At 44.7% G+C, this 16,673-nt stretch overlaps 1 protein-coding gene across 6 annotated transcripts in view; it reads left to right on the plus strand.

The window, feature by feature from the left end:
• The window catches only part of L3MBTL2 (L3MBTL histone methyl-lysine binding protein 2), a 117,429-nt gene that overhangs the window by 78,163 nt on the left and 22,593 nt on the right, over nucleotides 1-16,673 (plus strand). For all 6 annotated transcript variants that reach the window (XM_056523742.1, XM_056523740.1, XM_056523743.1 and 3 more), the window contains 3 exons: nucleotides 2,985-3,132; nucleotides 11,544-11,626; nucleotides 11,848-12,082. In XM_056523742.1, the coding sequence (XP_056379717.1) occupies nucleotides 2,985-3,132; nucleotides 11,544-11,626; nucleotides 11,848-12,082 (466 nt within the window). The remainder of the gene's footprint in view (nucleotides 1-2,984; nucleotides 3,133-11,543; nucleotides 11,627-11,847; nucleotides 12,083-16,673) is intronic.

Here is a 16,673-nt window from a genome sequence, read left to right on the forward strand (position 1 = left end):
TCAGTCGCTTCCTATAACCATCAATAAGCTTCTTACACCTCTTAGCCGGAATGTTGGACCACTCTTCCTTTGCAAACTGCTCCAGGTCTCTCTTATTGGAAGGGCAATTTTAAGATCTCTCCACAGGTGTTCAATGGGATTTAGATTGGGACTCATGGCTGGCCACTTCATAACTCTCCAGCGCTTTGGTGCCATCCATTTCTGGGTGCTTTTTGACGTATGTTTGGGGTCATTGCCCTGCTGGAAGTCCAAAGATCTCAGACGCAAACACAGCTTTCTCACACTGGGCTGTACAGTGTGACCTAAAATCCGTTGGTAATCCTCAGATTTCATGATGCCTTGCACACATTTAAGGCACCCAGTGCCAGAGGCAGCAAAGCATCCCCAAAACATATTTGAACTTCCACCACAAGAGCTCTATCTTGGTCTCATCTGTCCACAAGATGTTTTCCCAGAAGGATTTTGGCTTACTCAAGTTCATTTTGGCAAAATGTAGTCTTGCTTTTTATGTCTCTGTGTCAGCAGTGGGGTCCTCCTGGGTCTCCGGCCATAGCATTTCATTTCATTTAAATTTGAATGGATAGTTTGCGCTGACTCTGATGCTCTCTGAGCCTTCAGGACAGCTTGAATCTCTTTGGAACTTGTTTGGGGCTGCTTATCCACCATCCGGACTATCCTGCGTTGACACCTTTCATCAATTTTTCTCTTCCATCCACGCTAAGGGAGATTAGCTACAGTGCCATGGGTTGCAAACTTCTTGATAATGTTGTGCACTGTGGACAAAGGCAAATCTAGATCTCTGGAGATGGACTTGTAACCTTGAGATTGTTGATATTTTTCCACAATTTTGTTTCTCAAGTCCTCAGACAGTTCTCTTCTCCTCTTTCTGTTGTCCACAGACACACAATGACACACAATGCAAAGACTAAGTAAACTTCTCTCCTTTTTATCTGCTTTCAGGTGTGATTTTAATATTGCCCACACCTGTTACTTGCCCCAGGTGAGTTGAAAGGAGCATCACACGCTTGAAACAATCTTATTCATACACAATTTTGAAAGGGTGACAATAATTTTGTCCAGCCCATTTTTGGAGTTTGGTGACATTATGTCCAATTTGCTTTTTTTCCCTCCCTTTTTTGGTTTAGTTCCAATACACACAAAGGGAATAAACATGTGTATAGCAAAACATGTGTTACTGCAATCCTTTTCTGTGAGAAAAACTTTTTTTTTTTTTTGAGAAAGTGAAGTATGTTCACACAGGAAAAAAAGCCTCAAGCACCCCAAAAAACTATTAAAAAGCACAGCTTCTATTGGCTTCAATTTGGAATACCCAAAACAGCATGAAAACAGCGCTAAAAAAAAAAGAAGTGAGATGTTACCTTTTCAGAGCGGTTCTGCTCGGATGCAGAATTGAAGTTTGAAGTCTGTGGGAACTTGCAAAAACGCCTAAAAAAAAAAAAAAATCCCCAAAACTCCTCTACTTTAAAATGGGAACTGACCTCTCTGAGGTGAGAGGTGCAGGCACCATTAGTTAGGGCATAATGCGATGTAAGAGATTGTACTTTTACTTACATTGCCCTTGGTTTGCGAATTTATATCGGCGCTGTCTGTAAAAACCATGCTGACACGCAGCTTGCTTTGAAGGTTGTTTTTCCAGGCGGTTTATACGCGTCATTTTTATAACTGTGTGACCATACAATATGGATAAAAAATCAGCTGTACGTTTAAAGTTTGCAATTTAAAGTGTGACTCCATTCATGCTCTGGTGGAAGGATATGGTTGCTGTAGTCTCAGGCAAGTCTCGGACTACGAAGTTACTGGGAGATTTACGGTAGGGTCACACGTAGCGCATCTGCAGCGTATTTGACGCTGCGGATGTGCTACTGATCTTCCCTAGAGTGAGCCTTCTGTACCCGTGCATCCTTTGTCTGCTCATAGCAGCAATCCTCTGTTACGAGCAGACACACAGGGATCTGTGCTCATTCGCAGTGTACTCACAGACATCAGGGTCACTCCTCCTGCTCCCTGAGGTAGGCCAAGAGCGACCGCAATGTCTTAGAGTATGCTGCGCATGTGCGCTGCAACTCGCTGATCCCTGTGTGTCTGCTCGTAGCGGCGGATTACTGCTACGAGCAGACAAAGCAGGACTCACGGGCGCAGCAGGAGGCTCACTCTAGGGAAGGTCAGTAGTACATCCACAGCATCAAATACGCTGCAGATGCCCCATGTGTGACCCTATCCTTGAACAGATATCTTGCCACTGGAGCATTATTGGAGTTATGCTTACTACATTATTTTTGAGTGCTGTTTTGCCATACTTGGATGTAAGCGTTCCTTTTATAATATGTTTTATTATGGGTTATATGCACACACAAAAAATTTTGTAGGACTCCTAACATGGTAGTTATGGAGGTCTTCAGAAGGCCCCTAGCTGCCTTGACAATGTAACTGTGTCCTATGATTGTGGTGAGGTAGAGGCGATAGGAGCTCAGATAGATGTCATGGTTATCATTACCCACGGCACCTAAGCAGTTCAACATTTGGCGTTGGAGTGATCCCCAATGCCGGTCGCTGGCAGGAGGTGTCAGCTACAGATAATTGTCAGCATCCACCAGGCATAGAGCAGACTTAGCTCCTAAGCCTGTTCCCTACATCCCCACCTGACATATTATGTACCTATGCAGCAAATGTTGGTAAGGGTGTTAAAGAAGGAGTCCGGGCAAAAAACATTTTAATGCCCAGCAGTGACGTGCTATATATAAACAGCCAGGATGATGCATCTCCTGCCAGGCAGCCTTATTCCCTGGATACGATGCTGTTCCGGTCACTCTGCTTGCCCTAGTGACCCTCATTGTTACTGGCAGGATCCCACTGCTTTTGCTTAATTTTATATTGTATTGTAGCTTTCTGTTGAACTCGCCCTAATATTTACATGCTTGGAATTGTTTTTTTGTGGCCTATAAGCAGTTGTCTTGTTTTTCTAGGTTTTGCTGGAAGGCTATCTGATGGTGAGCATGGACAGTAACCCATCTGATGATGAATCACTGTGGTTTTGCTATCATGCAACATCTAGCTCTATATTTCCTGTAGGATTCTGTGAAAAGAACAACATTGAACTTACAGTTCCAAAAGGTATTTATGACTCAGATTTTGGACCTCACACACAAAGATTAAAGGGGTACTCTAGAACTAAGACATCTTATCCCCTATCCAAAGGACAGGGGATAAGATGTCTGACCGCGGGGGTCCCGCTGTTGGGGACCCCCGCAATCTTGCATTCTTGCCGTCATGCCCCCTCCCATAGACTTGCATAGCGGGGGCGGGGCGTGACGTAAGCCTTGGGCGGGGGGGCGGAGTCGTGATGTCACGATACTCCGGCCCCGTGGTCGGCACCCGGCAGTTTGTGAGCTGGCAGCACGACGTGCAGCTCAAAAAGGTGGGTGCCAAATGCAAGATTGCGGGGGTCCCCAGCGGCAGGTCAGACATCTTATTCCCTATGCTTTGGATAGGGGATAAGATGACTTAGGGCCGGAGTACCCCTTTAATGGAAGCGCACCAATATGTGCACCAGTAGTCTGCAGGAACCAGTCAGGTCACTGCTGTAACGTTTGAAACTGCAGTAGAAAATGCCAACTGAGATGTAAACAGTTTATATTGGTGACTGTTTGGCCAAGTTCACACTATACTCCAAAACTCTGACAAAGATCTGAAAATAAGTGTAAGCAGTATGTCACTTCACAGGTGACATCCTGCTTACATTTCCATGCTGATCTATGTCCAAAAAGTGGCAGAATCCGCAGCATTCAGAATGAATGTATGCGTCAGAAATTTCAGGTTTCAGATACGACTAGGCAACTTTTCATATATATATTCCTAAAGTGGACATGCCCCCACATTTGTGTGATCAGTTTTTTACTTTACTATTGAGGAATTGTAGCCTCTCCTCTTTGGAGAACTGTAAGCTGAACCTGGAGAGAAAATAATGTGGTTATAAGTAGAGATGGTTCTGTTGCTGTATAAGTAGAGATGGGAAGGCCTGAACAAAAAAAAAAAAAAAACTGAAAAATTGGGGGCGTTTTTTTTTTTTTTTCCCAAGCCCATTTTTTCTTTTCTTTTTCTGAAGATTACACAACAAGGAGTAAGAAATATGTCCGTTATTAATGATAAATGTTTCTAGCATGGTATACAAACTATATAACATTTAGACCTTCATGAAAGACATCTGAGAATCTTTGCAACTTCTCAAGTCTCACCTGAAGACAAGAAAATCCTGGAATGCATTTCAAATTCTGAGAATGCAATTTTTTAAGGAAGAGACATATGCATTTCTGTCTCTAGGGGCGCTGTAAGGAAAAGGTTTCAGTTTAGTTTGGTTGTGGCTGGGGGCAATTTGCTGGTATTCCATCTGATTGTTTCTGTCCTCTCAGATCGACCTTATTGGATATTTATCTATCTGATTCCTAAAAATTTTTCTTCCTGATCAAAGATAATGTCTAGTTTATTGTTTTTATTTTTCTTCCTCTCAGTAAAATGGTGAAAACCAACATTAAGCTTGAAATGATTTTAAATTTATAAAGCTACTCCACTCTGGGTTTAGTTTTTTTCTTTAAATTTTTTCGGAAAATTTCAATTTTTTTCCCCAGAAGAAAACAGGAATAAAAATGTACATAACTTTACATCGTCTTCACTATGCCAGATATTCCGTACCCTGTATAGGATGTATTTTATTTATTTATCTTTTTATTTTTACTCACTTTTTTTATTTTTTATCCACATTTTTCATATTTTTTCATTATTTCATTTTATTTTTTATTTTTTTATTACCATTATTTTCATTTCATTACAATGTTATTTTTATTTTTTTCATTTTATTTTATTTATTTTTACAATTTATTATTTATTTTTATTTTATTATTTAATATTATTATTTTTTTTTTTTAGTATTTTTCATTATTTATTTTTTAGTTTATATTTTATATATTTTATTTATTTTATTTTTTTTTTACTTATAATTTTTTCTGTATTTCATTCTTTTTATTTTTTTTTTCTATTTTTGATTTCCCATCTACATATTATTATTTTATTTCATAATTTTTTTCATTTCCATTCATTACTATATTTTCTTTCTAATTATCAATTTTACAATTCATTATTCTTCTTCTTATTATTATATCATCCACAATACATTTTATTTTATTTTATCTTTTATTCTCCTTTCATCCCACATTGTTATAATTTGATATATTGAATAGATCATTATAAAGTGTTTGATATTGGCTAGTTTTTCGCATTAAATGACTTAAATTTAGCTTACCTGAAAATTTCAATTCCTGGAGTCCGTAGGCAGCACAGAATGGGTTAAGTTCGTCCTCCCGAACTTGTCAGAAGAGGTAATTAGCATAAAAAATTTAACAAATTAGCATAATTAGCCCAATTAACAGACCCCTCCTTCTAGGTATAAATGGACAAACCCACAAACAGGCCATAGAGTAGTTATAAAGCAATATTTAATTAGGGTGGGATCCCTGTGCTGCCTACGGACTCCAGGAATTGAAATTTTCAGGTAAGCAAAATTTAATTAATTCCTGGACGTCCTACGGCAGCACAGAATGGGATTTAAGTAGCAGAAAATAATAAAGGGAGGGCATTACTTCTTAAACGCTTCTTCCAACACTGCCTTGCCTAGGGCTGAGCTACTGGAGACGTCCAGACGGTAGTGTTGAATGAATGTGGTTGGCGTTGCCCACGTAGCCGCTCTACAGATCTCCTGAAGTGATACCTGAGAAGCTTCAGCCCAAGATGCCGAGGTTGCCCTGGTAGAATGGGCTTTTAGATCCCTTGGAGGCTCCAGGCCTTCCTTTTGGAAGGAAAAACTGATAGTCTTCTTAATCCAGTTGGCAATAGTGGATTTGGCTGCCTTGGAGCCTTTAGATTTGGCTCCGAATTGCACAAACAAGTGTTCCGAGCACCTGAATGATGCTGTTCTAGCAATATATTCTAACACTGCACGTCTGACATCTAACTTGGAGATTTCTTGATGTTCAGCCAGAGCCGGTAGAATAATTTCCTGTTGAAGGTTATGCACAGAATGGACTTTCGGGATAAACCCGGGAAGAGTACGAAGTACTAAGGCATCCCCAAGATCTCTCAGATATGGCTCACGGCAAGAGAGTGCCTGAATCTCACTGACCCTGCGCGCTGAAGCGATAGCCACTAAAAAACAAGCTTTCCACGTGAGAAATTTTATATCAATGGATTGAATGGGTTCAAAAGGGTCTGATGTGAGGCACTTCAAGACTCTGGAAAGATCCCAAGACGGTATAGGCTTGCTGACTTTCGGGCAAATATTATTTACCCCTTTAAAGAATCTTTTGACCAACGGGTTTCTAGTAAATCTTCCTGCTAGAAAAAAATTTATAGCGGCAAATTGAACTTTCAGAGTGGACTGCTTGAGACCCTTACTGAGTCCGAGCTGAAGAAAGTTCAGAATATCAATAATTGACGGATCATCTCCAGGAAATTTAGACTTGAAGAGACTCCATACTCTGGAGTAACACTTTCTTGTACCCGTTTTGCTTGATTTGTCCAAAGTAGATAAGACCTCACTAGATAGCCCTTTGGACCTCAGCAGGTTCAATTCACCTCCCAAGCAGTCAGATGCAGGGAGTTGAGCTCCTGATGGCAAATCCCCTGCTGGGATAGAAGATCCTTTGTCTTGGGCAGATGCCAGAAACGATTGTGAGATATTTCCATGGCTAGGGAGAACCAAGCCCTCCTGGGCCAATAAGGGAGGATCAGGATCGCTCGAGGGTTCTCCTTCTTGACCTTCAGTAGGGTCCTCTGGATTAGAGCAGGAGGAGGAAACAGATACAGGAACCTCCCCTCCCAGGATAATGACAGACCGTCCAGATGATATGGGTGGTCCAGACAAGAGAGAGAGCAGAACTTCTGCAGCTTGGCATTCCTCCTTGTCGCGAATACATCTATCTCCGGGGTACCGAACCGTTCTTTTAATTGGTTGAAGATCTCCATGCTCAATTCCCATTCGCCTGGATGAAGGGATCTCCGACTGAGAAGATCCGCCTTGACATTCAGGATACCTTGTAAGTGTACTGCCACAAGACTGTTGACGCTGCATTCCGCCCATCTGAAGATCCTGGCACACTCGGACATCAGGGATTGAGACCTGGTTCCCCCCTGTTTGTTCAGATAAAAAACTGTAGGCAGATTGTCTGACCTGACTAGGACATCCTGGTGAAGCAAAACAGGGGTGAAGTGAAGCAGTGCTAGACGCACCGCTCGCAGCTCCTTCATGTTTGAGGACAGCGATTCTTCTTCCTGGGACCAAAGGCCTTGGGTCCAGCGATTGCCAATGCAGGCTCCCCATCCACGAGCTGAAGCATCGGTCGTGATGAACATTTGCTGCGATGGTGGTAACGATTTTCCTTGAGAGAACCTGTTCCGCATGAGCCACCAACGAAGCTCCCTGCGGAGAATTGAAGGAATCCAGACACAGCTTTCCAAATCTGTCTTTGATCTGTTCCAGCATGAGAGAACCCTTGACTGCAGACTGCGAATATGGGCCTTTGCCCAGGGGACCGCATCTATCGTTGATGTAAGGCTGCCCAGGACTCTCATTGCTTGACGAATAGATACCTTCTTGGATTTTATCAGGAATTTTATCTGATTCCTCAACTTCGTTTCCCTGTCCCGGGAAATGGAGATTTTCATCGCTAGGGAATCTACTATGAACCCTAAAAAAAGAATCTGCTGTGATGGAATCAACTGAGACTTTTCCAGGTTGACTAAGAAGCCATGATCTTGGAGAAAATAAATTATTTCCTTCATGTGATGGGACAAATCTAGGCTGGACCCAGCTCTCACCCACCAGTCGTCCAGGTACGGCACTACCGTGATTCCTTGGAGGCGTAATGCCGCCGAAAGAACCACCACTAGCTTCGTAAACACCCTCGGTGCTGAGCTCAGCCCGAAGGGAAGACACTTGAATTGTAGATGCCATGTTGTGTCATCTACCATTAATGTGAATCTGAGAAATTTTCTGTACTCCGGATGGATGGGAACATGTAGATAGGCGTCCGACAAATCCAGAGTCGCCATGAAGTCTCCCTGGTTCACCAAAGGAAGCACTGATCTTATAGTTTCCATTTTGAAGTGTTTCTTGATCATGAACTTGTTCAGGTACGTGAGATCCACAACTAATCTCCACTTCCCGCTGGACTTCGGTACTGCGAAAATCCTTGAATAAATCCCGTTGAACCGCTCCTGATGTGGTACCCATTCCACTGCATTCTTCTCCAGAAAACTCTTGACCAGAGAAATCACATTCTGGTCCTGCTTTGTGTTGAGAAGAAATCTCCCCGGAGGGGGGTAAAGAAGCTCGAGTTTGTAGCCTTTCTGAATTACTGAAAGAACCCACTTGTCCTGTGTCGTACGAGCCCACACTTGAAAAAAACTTTCTAACCTTCCTCCAACCTTGGGGGATGCTAAGGTGGCGTCATAAGGCCTTCCTTTTTTCTGGAGGTTTGCTCTTAGAGGCAGAGCTAGAGTTTGCGCCTCTCCTCTGCCTACCAAACCTAGGCCTATTATACTGGCCTGGCTGAAAATTCCTCCTTTGGAACTTGGGAGACCTCCGCCATTTTGGACGGCCTTTAGATGCTTCCCTTTTGGATGTTCCTGGGAAGGCATCGTTGTCATCATTCATGTCTTTGAGGATACTCTTTAGGCTTGGCCCAAAGAGAGATTCTGGGGAAAAAGGTAAGGAGCAGAGGTTATTCTTGGCTGCTACGTCCCCCTTTCCCCATTGCTTGATCCAAAGCGCTCTCCTTATAGAGTTTGATTCAGCCATATTCTGGGCTGACAGACGCAGCGTGTCCAGTGGAGCATCGCACAGGAACTCTGCCGCAGACTTCATGACAGGAATTTTCCTGATGATGTCGTCCCTAGGGACTCCATCAATAAGATCTCTGGATAATTGACTTATCCAAATTCGGAGCGCTCTGGCCACCGGAACAGAGGACATCGCTACCTTGGATACTGCTGCAGCAGTAGAAAAAGCTTTTTTAAACTGAGACTCTGCTTTTCTATCCGTAGGATTAGCTAGAACAGAAGATTCCTCGGAATGAAAGTATGACTTCTTGACTAGCTTGGCTACAGGCAAATCCACTTTAGGAGGATTGAACCATGAGGAGGTAGCCTCGGATGACAGCTTGTATACCGCCTTGAAACGGGATCCAACATCTACTCTTTTCTCCGGCTTATCCCAGTTGGCCGTTAACCACTTGGTGATGGCAGGATGAGAGGGTAACACTCTGTCCTTGGAGACAGGAAAGTAATAAAGACTTTCCCTGGGAATTCTCCCCTCTGTGGAACGATCAGTCTCTAATACGTGTTTCACTGACTTTATTAGGGAATGCATGTCATCCTTGTGAAAAATATAGTAATCTTCCGGAGAGTCTTGTGACTCTACAGAGGACCTTGATTCAGAAGCCTCCGAGTCTGCAGGAGAGACAGCTCTGTGTTGTATCTTACGCCTTTTTGCTGAGGGACTCTCTCCCGGTAGTATAGTGGATATGCGTTTTTTAAACCACTCAAAGAAGGTGGAGGCCTCATCTCCAAACCTATCATCTTCCACTGGCTGCTGTAGTGAACATCTGCCGCACACATCCCCTTCTGCATCATCTGCTAGAGGCTGGGAACATGATTCACATAGCCTGTGTTTTGCCTTGCTGGACCTTTTGCCCCTAGGTGCCTCGTCCGACATCTGTAGAAAAAAAGGGGGGTCAAATAGTAAAGCAGTTCTGAACTGTATGACCAGACCACAGCATAAATAACCAAGATAGTAGCGACAGTAATTAAACGGGAAGATACTTCAAAGTAACCTAAATAATAGATGCATATCCACAGTATGCTAAACAATCAACTACTATATACATATTGGCAGTGTGGGAAACTTCACAGTTAACCATGTATACCCAGAAGCAAAACAAAAACTTACTTTAAATCTCCAGAGCCCTGCTGCCCCAAGCACAGTGTCTACGGCAGCAGGGATGCCAAGGAGCAAGTTTATAAGCCTTACATGGCGGGAACGCAGGCGTCCCGCCCGCCCCCCGTGACGCGCAGCTCACTTCCGGTCTCCCGCGAATAGCGACTCACTGCACGCGGGAACGCCCCTTGGATCGCGGAGGGGTCTGTTAATTACCTCTTCTGACAAGTTCGGGAGGACGAACTTAACCCATTCTGTGCTGCCGTAGGACGTCCAGGAATGATATTTTCTAGATATATTGTATATCACGGTGTATCACTACAGCTATTGTAACTAATGTGAACAGGGTTTTATTAGAATTCCCTGTTTTTTTGTCTAGTTGCTCCACTCCGCTTATTTTGACAGATTTGGGGATATACCCAATCTTGTGATCCTAATTCCGTTTTTTCTTTATATTTAATAAGTACCATCAGGTGCAATTTTGCCACATAAACAGCATCATTTTATAGTTGTTGTATACACATTTATCTACTGAGGAAGGGGTCGGAGGACTACTGTTCCCAGCACCCCGAAACGTGTCTAGGTTTCGGCACTGTTCACACAATCTGATTACACCAGTGTCCGTACCTAACTGTGCAAGTCCCAGCATCTGAGGAGTCAATCCAGCATTTGAGGAGTTAATCTACTCTCCTTCTGCCTTGCCTGGCGGCACCTCACCTCCACCTACCTCCCGCAGTCCAGGTCTCCACGTGGGACGCCGCTCCCGTGCTCACCGTCACTCCTGCCCGAGTGCCGGTAGTCTACCATCAGCAAGCATTTAGTGAGCGGCCGCAGTCTGTTGCACGGAACATCGCGTCGCACCCCATTGCCACCGGGGTTGCGAGTCACAGCGTGAGATCGCTATTTTCCATCTGAAGACATACGGGAGAGGACTTCATAGCCACCATACATCGGTCCACAGCAGTGAGAACAAGGTGGCTACAGGCGGTGAGAAATCAACCATTGTTTGTATAATATATTATACCATCTATCTGAAATTGACTCTATACTATTTGCAACAAGTACATTTTTGCCATCTGATCTATAGCGGGACTTTAACACAGTTACCGGACCAACGGACTGTATTTTCTCGTGCCGGATCATCGGATTACATTCTTGTATATTTATTAGCAGTCCCTTTTTTTATATAATCACATTTGATAACCCTCTAGGGCCCAGTGGAGTTATCCTTTATAGTGCCTATTCATGTGTATTAATTATTTTATATCTATTACATTTTTATATTGATGCTGTTTGTTACATTCATTTCCACCCATATCATTATGCACCTAGAATGGGGAGGCCCTTGAGGTAAAAGCTATTATTTCTGAGGAATAAAAATGTCTCTGAATTTTGCATCTCTAATCATAAGTCAGATAGCATATAGAAGCCTTTAAAACTAGGGTTATGAAATAAGCTGAAAACCTATTAAAAGTTGTTTTTTTAAATACATTTTCTTCATTACATATGTGTATATATTGCTAGTTTTTTTTGTCTATAGGATATACTGTACAAGAATTTTCTTGGGAAAGCTATCTGAAGGAAACAAATTCCAAGGCAGCTCCAGCATTGTTGTTCAACACTGTAAGTAGCTTGTGTAATGTGTTATTTAATTTTATTTGAATTGTAAGTTTCATTTATATATTAAAGCCACTCCTCATCACGGTATGTAAATGTTAAATGACAGAACCAGAGAAGGTGACATGAAGTGGCCAGATTAGTTGAAGAAGTGCAAAATATGCATACACGGAAATGTCTATTTAATGCTTTTCCTTCTATGTGTATCTTCTTGTTTTGTAATACAGGAGGTCCCTAACCATGGCTTTAAACCAGGTATGAAGTTAGAAGCTGTGGATTTGATGGAGCCCCGCCTGATTTGTGTGGCTACTGTGGCGCGAGTCGTGCAAAGACTCCTCCGCATTCACTTTGATGGCTGGGATGATGACTACGACCAGTGGGCAGACTGTGAATCTCCAGACATCTATCCAGTTGGCTGGTGTGAGTTAACTGGATACCAGCTCCAGCCGCCTGTAGCAGATGGTACGTATACTTATACGTAGTAGTTTATGAACATAAAAATGTAAATGTATATATTTGTTAATGAAAATTGGGATTTCTGAAAGATTTCTACTTTGAAGCTGGCCATAAGCATTACCGTATTTTTCGCCGTATAAGACGCACTTTTTCTTCCCCAAAACGTGGGGGGGAAAGTTGGTGCGTCTTATACGGCGAATATACGCCCGAGGCTGCTGCGGGCGAGAGCGGGAAGTCAGCGGTAAGTACAGAGGCTGCGGCGGTGCGGTACAGCGCTGACTACCTACTCCCCACCCGCAGCAGCCTCATGACCGCTGGTGAATTTTTCACCTCACACCGGCTATGTTTATTGCCCTAGGACTGGAACATACAGTTCCGGGCGCCGGGCAGGTGAATTACTAATAACTGTATACTAAAAACCAGGGTGCCTCCAGCTGTTTTGAAACTACAACTCCCAGCATGCCCGGACCGGCAAAGTCTGTCTGGGCATGCTGGTAGTTGTAGTTTCACAACAGCTGAATGCACCCTGGTTTTTAGTATACAGTATTAGTTTTTACCTGCTCTGGCCAGCCCCCGCCTGCAGCCGCACACAGGAGCCGGCCCGGGCAGATAAAATCATAGGTATTCCTATGCCGGACATCCCTGTGTCCCGAAAAATCTTTTCGGGACATAAGGATGTCCGCGGGTCACTAACCAATCCCCGGCCGATGCGCGCCCTCCTCCGGTCCTCCTGCGGTCTTCCTGCGATCCTCCGCCTCTCTATGGTTGTACGCACGGGACGTCAGTGATGTCCCGTGCGTACAACCATAGACGCACAGGAGGACCGGAGGAAGACGCGCGCCGACCGGGGCCTGGTGAATGACCGGCGGCGCGTAATCTTCAGTGTTCCAGTCACCGCTCCTCTGGTCCCGGCACCTACTGCTATGGTCCATAGGCCATAGCAGTAGATTGTGACACCGGGCCAGAGGAGCGGTGACCGGAACACTGTGGGGGCAGTACAGACATACAGCCTCCAGCCATACACTGTATATGGCTGGAAGCTGTATGTCTGTGGGGGGGAGCTGCCTTCCATTGTGGGGGAACTATACTGCCAACTATTGTGGGGGGGGAGCTGCCTACCATTGTGGGGGAACTATACTGCCAACTATTGTGGGGGAACTATACTGCCAACCATTGTGGGGGAACTATACTGCCAACCATTGTGGGGGAACATTACTGCCAACTATTGGGGGGGGGGGGGAGCTGCCTACCATTGTGGGGGAACTATACTGCCAACCATTGTGGGGGAACTATACTGCCAACCATTGTGGGGGAACTATACTGCCAACTATTGTGGGGGAACTATACTGCCAACCATTGTGGAGGGGGGGGGGGGAGCTGCCTACCATTGTGGGGGAACTATACTGCCAACTATTGTGGGGGGGGAGCTGCCAGTGCCTACCATTGTGGGGGAACTATACTGCCAACTATTGTGGGGGAACTATACTGCCAACTATTGTGGGGGAACTATACTGCCAACCATTGGGGGGGGGGGAGCTGCCTACCATTGTGGGGGAACTATACTGCCAACTATTGTGGGGGAACTATACTGCCAACCATTGGGGGGGGGGGGATGGGAGCTACCTACCATTGTGGGGGAACTATACTGCCAACTATTGTGGGGGAACTATACTGCCAACCATTGGGGGGGGGGAGCTGCCTACCATTGTGGGGAACTATACTGCCAACTATTGTGGGGGAACTATACTGCCAACCATTGGGGGGGGGGGAGCTGCCTACCATTGTGGGGGAACTCTACTGCCAACTATTGTGAGGGAACTATACTGATATAAAATATTTTACTATACTATTTGGTTCAGAATCCTTTTTTTCTAGATTTTCCTCCTTTAAAATTGGGTGCGTCTTATATGCCGGAGCATCTTATATGGCGAAAAATACGGTAGCTCTTGCACACAGATTAGCACAACGTCTAATGTGTATGAAGCCTCCCGACTCTCCCTGTGTTTCAGCAGATGTCTGAGAAGAGAATGGTCTGTTGGTTCAGCATGCCCAATCCCCTTGTCCCTTTGTTTTTGAGGAGATGTGGGGGATGGGGAGAGGGAAGAAGCTTAATAATGTAATTTCTGGCTCTGGCTGTACACAAAGAGTTAAATAACTCTAGTTGGGCTGGAGCTGCTGGGAGCTCATCTGTGTTATCTGGGTCTGGTTCTCAGCTCTGCTACCTTTCAGGAAGGTGTATCCCTGATCACCTGCCTATATAAGCTAGGAGTAGTGATCAGTTCATTGCCTGTGAAAGGTTATACCTTAGCGGACACCTCCTGTTTACTGGTCACCTGCTTGTATATTGATATTTGGCTTTTCCCTTGACTCTTCTCCTGCTCTTTGTTCCTGTACTCCGCTATTTTCTGGTACTGACCTCGGCTAGACTGACATTGATGTGACCGTGTGTGTCTTAGTGTATCTCTGTTAGTTTGTGTGCCTCCAGCTGTTCCCCAACTCCATCTGGTTTGTATTTTATTATTTTGACAACGCTTCCCCAGCACTTAGCAGGGAGGGTTTGTCATCGTGGTTGTCGATCCATCACTTAGGGCGGATAGGCAATAGGTAGGGTAAGTGGCTGTGGGTGAGTTAGGGCTTCACTGTTCCCTGCCCATACGTGACAGATAACAGGAGAAAGAAGCATTTGTGTCTAATAGGATATATTGGGGTTTTTATGTGGTAGGAGGAGCTACTGAAACATTGTATTTTTTCTATACACCCATACACTATGGAATAAATCACCGTTGCATGGATATACCTGTTTGGTGTGCTGCATTTATCCAAGAAATATAATTTATTTTTATAAAAAATTTTTTAGTAGAGAATGGAGTTAGAAAAAGGCAATTTGTTTTGTTTAAGGTAATCTGTAATGTACAAATTGCATTGTCTAGACTAGTCATGTTTAGATTGCATCGGGTCTCAGTACTGAGACCCACTGCAATAGCAAGTTATAACCCTGTGAAGTACGTAGCTGCTCTGTCCGACTATTTCTTTGCATTAAAGTCTAAGGGGGATAATTTGGGTTTCAGTGACAGCCTGTGAGTGAGGTACACGCTGCCACACACTTCACCTGGATGTAACTCACGTCCGGACAACATGTCAAAAGTTTTTCCAAATGACAGTGACCCTTTCAACTTTGTCAGAGCTCTATGTATTTGTCCTTGGTAATCTATACGATAATAACAAGGTATCAAGTCAACTGATTTCCTTATTTATCGGCGTATAACACGCACTGGCATATAACACGCACCCCCATTTTAACAGGGAAATTTAAGTAAAAAAAATAAAATGTAAAATAAATGACTTGGACTAAATGCCACATCATCCCCCCCAACTTCGTTTTCTTCTGCACCTCAGTTTGGTCCCGTCCCCTCCAGTGCCACATCATTCCTTCCCTTTTATCAGTCCCTGTGCCACATTTACCCCTCTCATCGCCACCCCCCACGTCTCATCATCCCCCCATGTCTCATCATTTCCCCCTGTCATAGACCACCACTAGCCATACAGACATTAAGCATTTAGTGCCTCCCCCATCATCCTTTCCCCCTGTCTCATCATCCCCCACCCTGTCTCATCATGCCCCCGATCATTCCCCCCCCTTCATCATTTCCCCCTGTCTCATCATCCCCCCACCCTGTCTCATCATGTCCCCCCATCATTCCCCCCTCATCATCCCCCACCCTGTCTCATCATGCCCCCCATCATTCCCCCCTGTCTCATCATCCCCCCCACCCTATCTCATCATGTCCCCCATCATTCCCTCCTCATCATCCCCCCACCCTGTCTCATCATCCCCCCATCATTTCCCCCTGTCTCATCATCTCTCCATCATGTTCCTCCTATGCCAGTGGTCTTCAACCTGCGGACCTCCAGATGTGGGAGTTGTAGTTTTGCAACATCTGGAGGTCCGCAGGTTGAAGACCACTGTATATGCTATTCTTCCACTTTCCTTACCTGTCTGCGCTTCGGCTGTCTTGCGGGCTGCGTTCAGTGAAGCAGATGAGTGACGTCCTCTCCCGGCTCCTCTGCGCGGCATCAGGGATGTCACTTTTCGGCGGCGACTACAGGAAAAGAAAAGTGTCACTGATGCCGCGCAGAGAAGTTGGCAGAGGACGTCACTCATCTGCTTCTCTGATCACAGCCCGCAAGACCCCCCGCCTGACCTGACCTGCCAAAGCACAGCCAGGTAAGGAAAATAAACAAAACTATGAAAAGCAGGGAAAGGGGGAATGATGAGGGAGGGGGAGGTAAGAAAAATGAAAAGTAAAACTGTCACTTGTTTTCTCCCGCACTATCCACAGGTCCTGGTGGATAGTGCAGGAGACGCTGATTAAAAGGTAGGGCAGATCCAGACAAGGTAGGGCTCATTTTAATCAGCGTCTCCCGCACTATCCACCATACCAGTACCTGTGGATAGTGCGGGAGAAAACAAGTGACAGTTTCCAGAGCGGGGAGGAGACGCCGCTGGTCACTGAGGCCGTGCTGCCAATACTTAACAAGCAGCCGTTGCTGCGGCCGCTTTAAATCAGTGACCAGAAGACTTATCGGCGTATAACAC

Source organism: Hyla sarda, chromosome 6 (assembly GCF_029499605.1).
Source record: "Hyla sarda isolate aHylSar1 chromosome 6, aHylSar1.hap1, whole genome shotgun sequence".
Taxonomy (NCBI): domain Eukaryota; kingdom Metazoa; phylum Chordata; class Amphibia; order Anura; family Hylidae; genus Hyla; species Hyla sarda.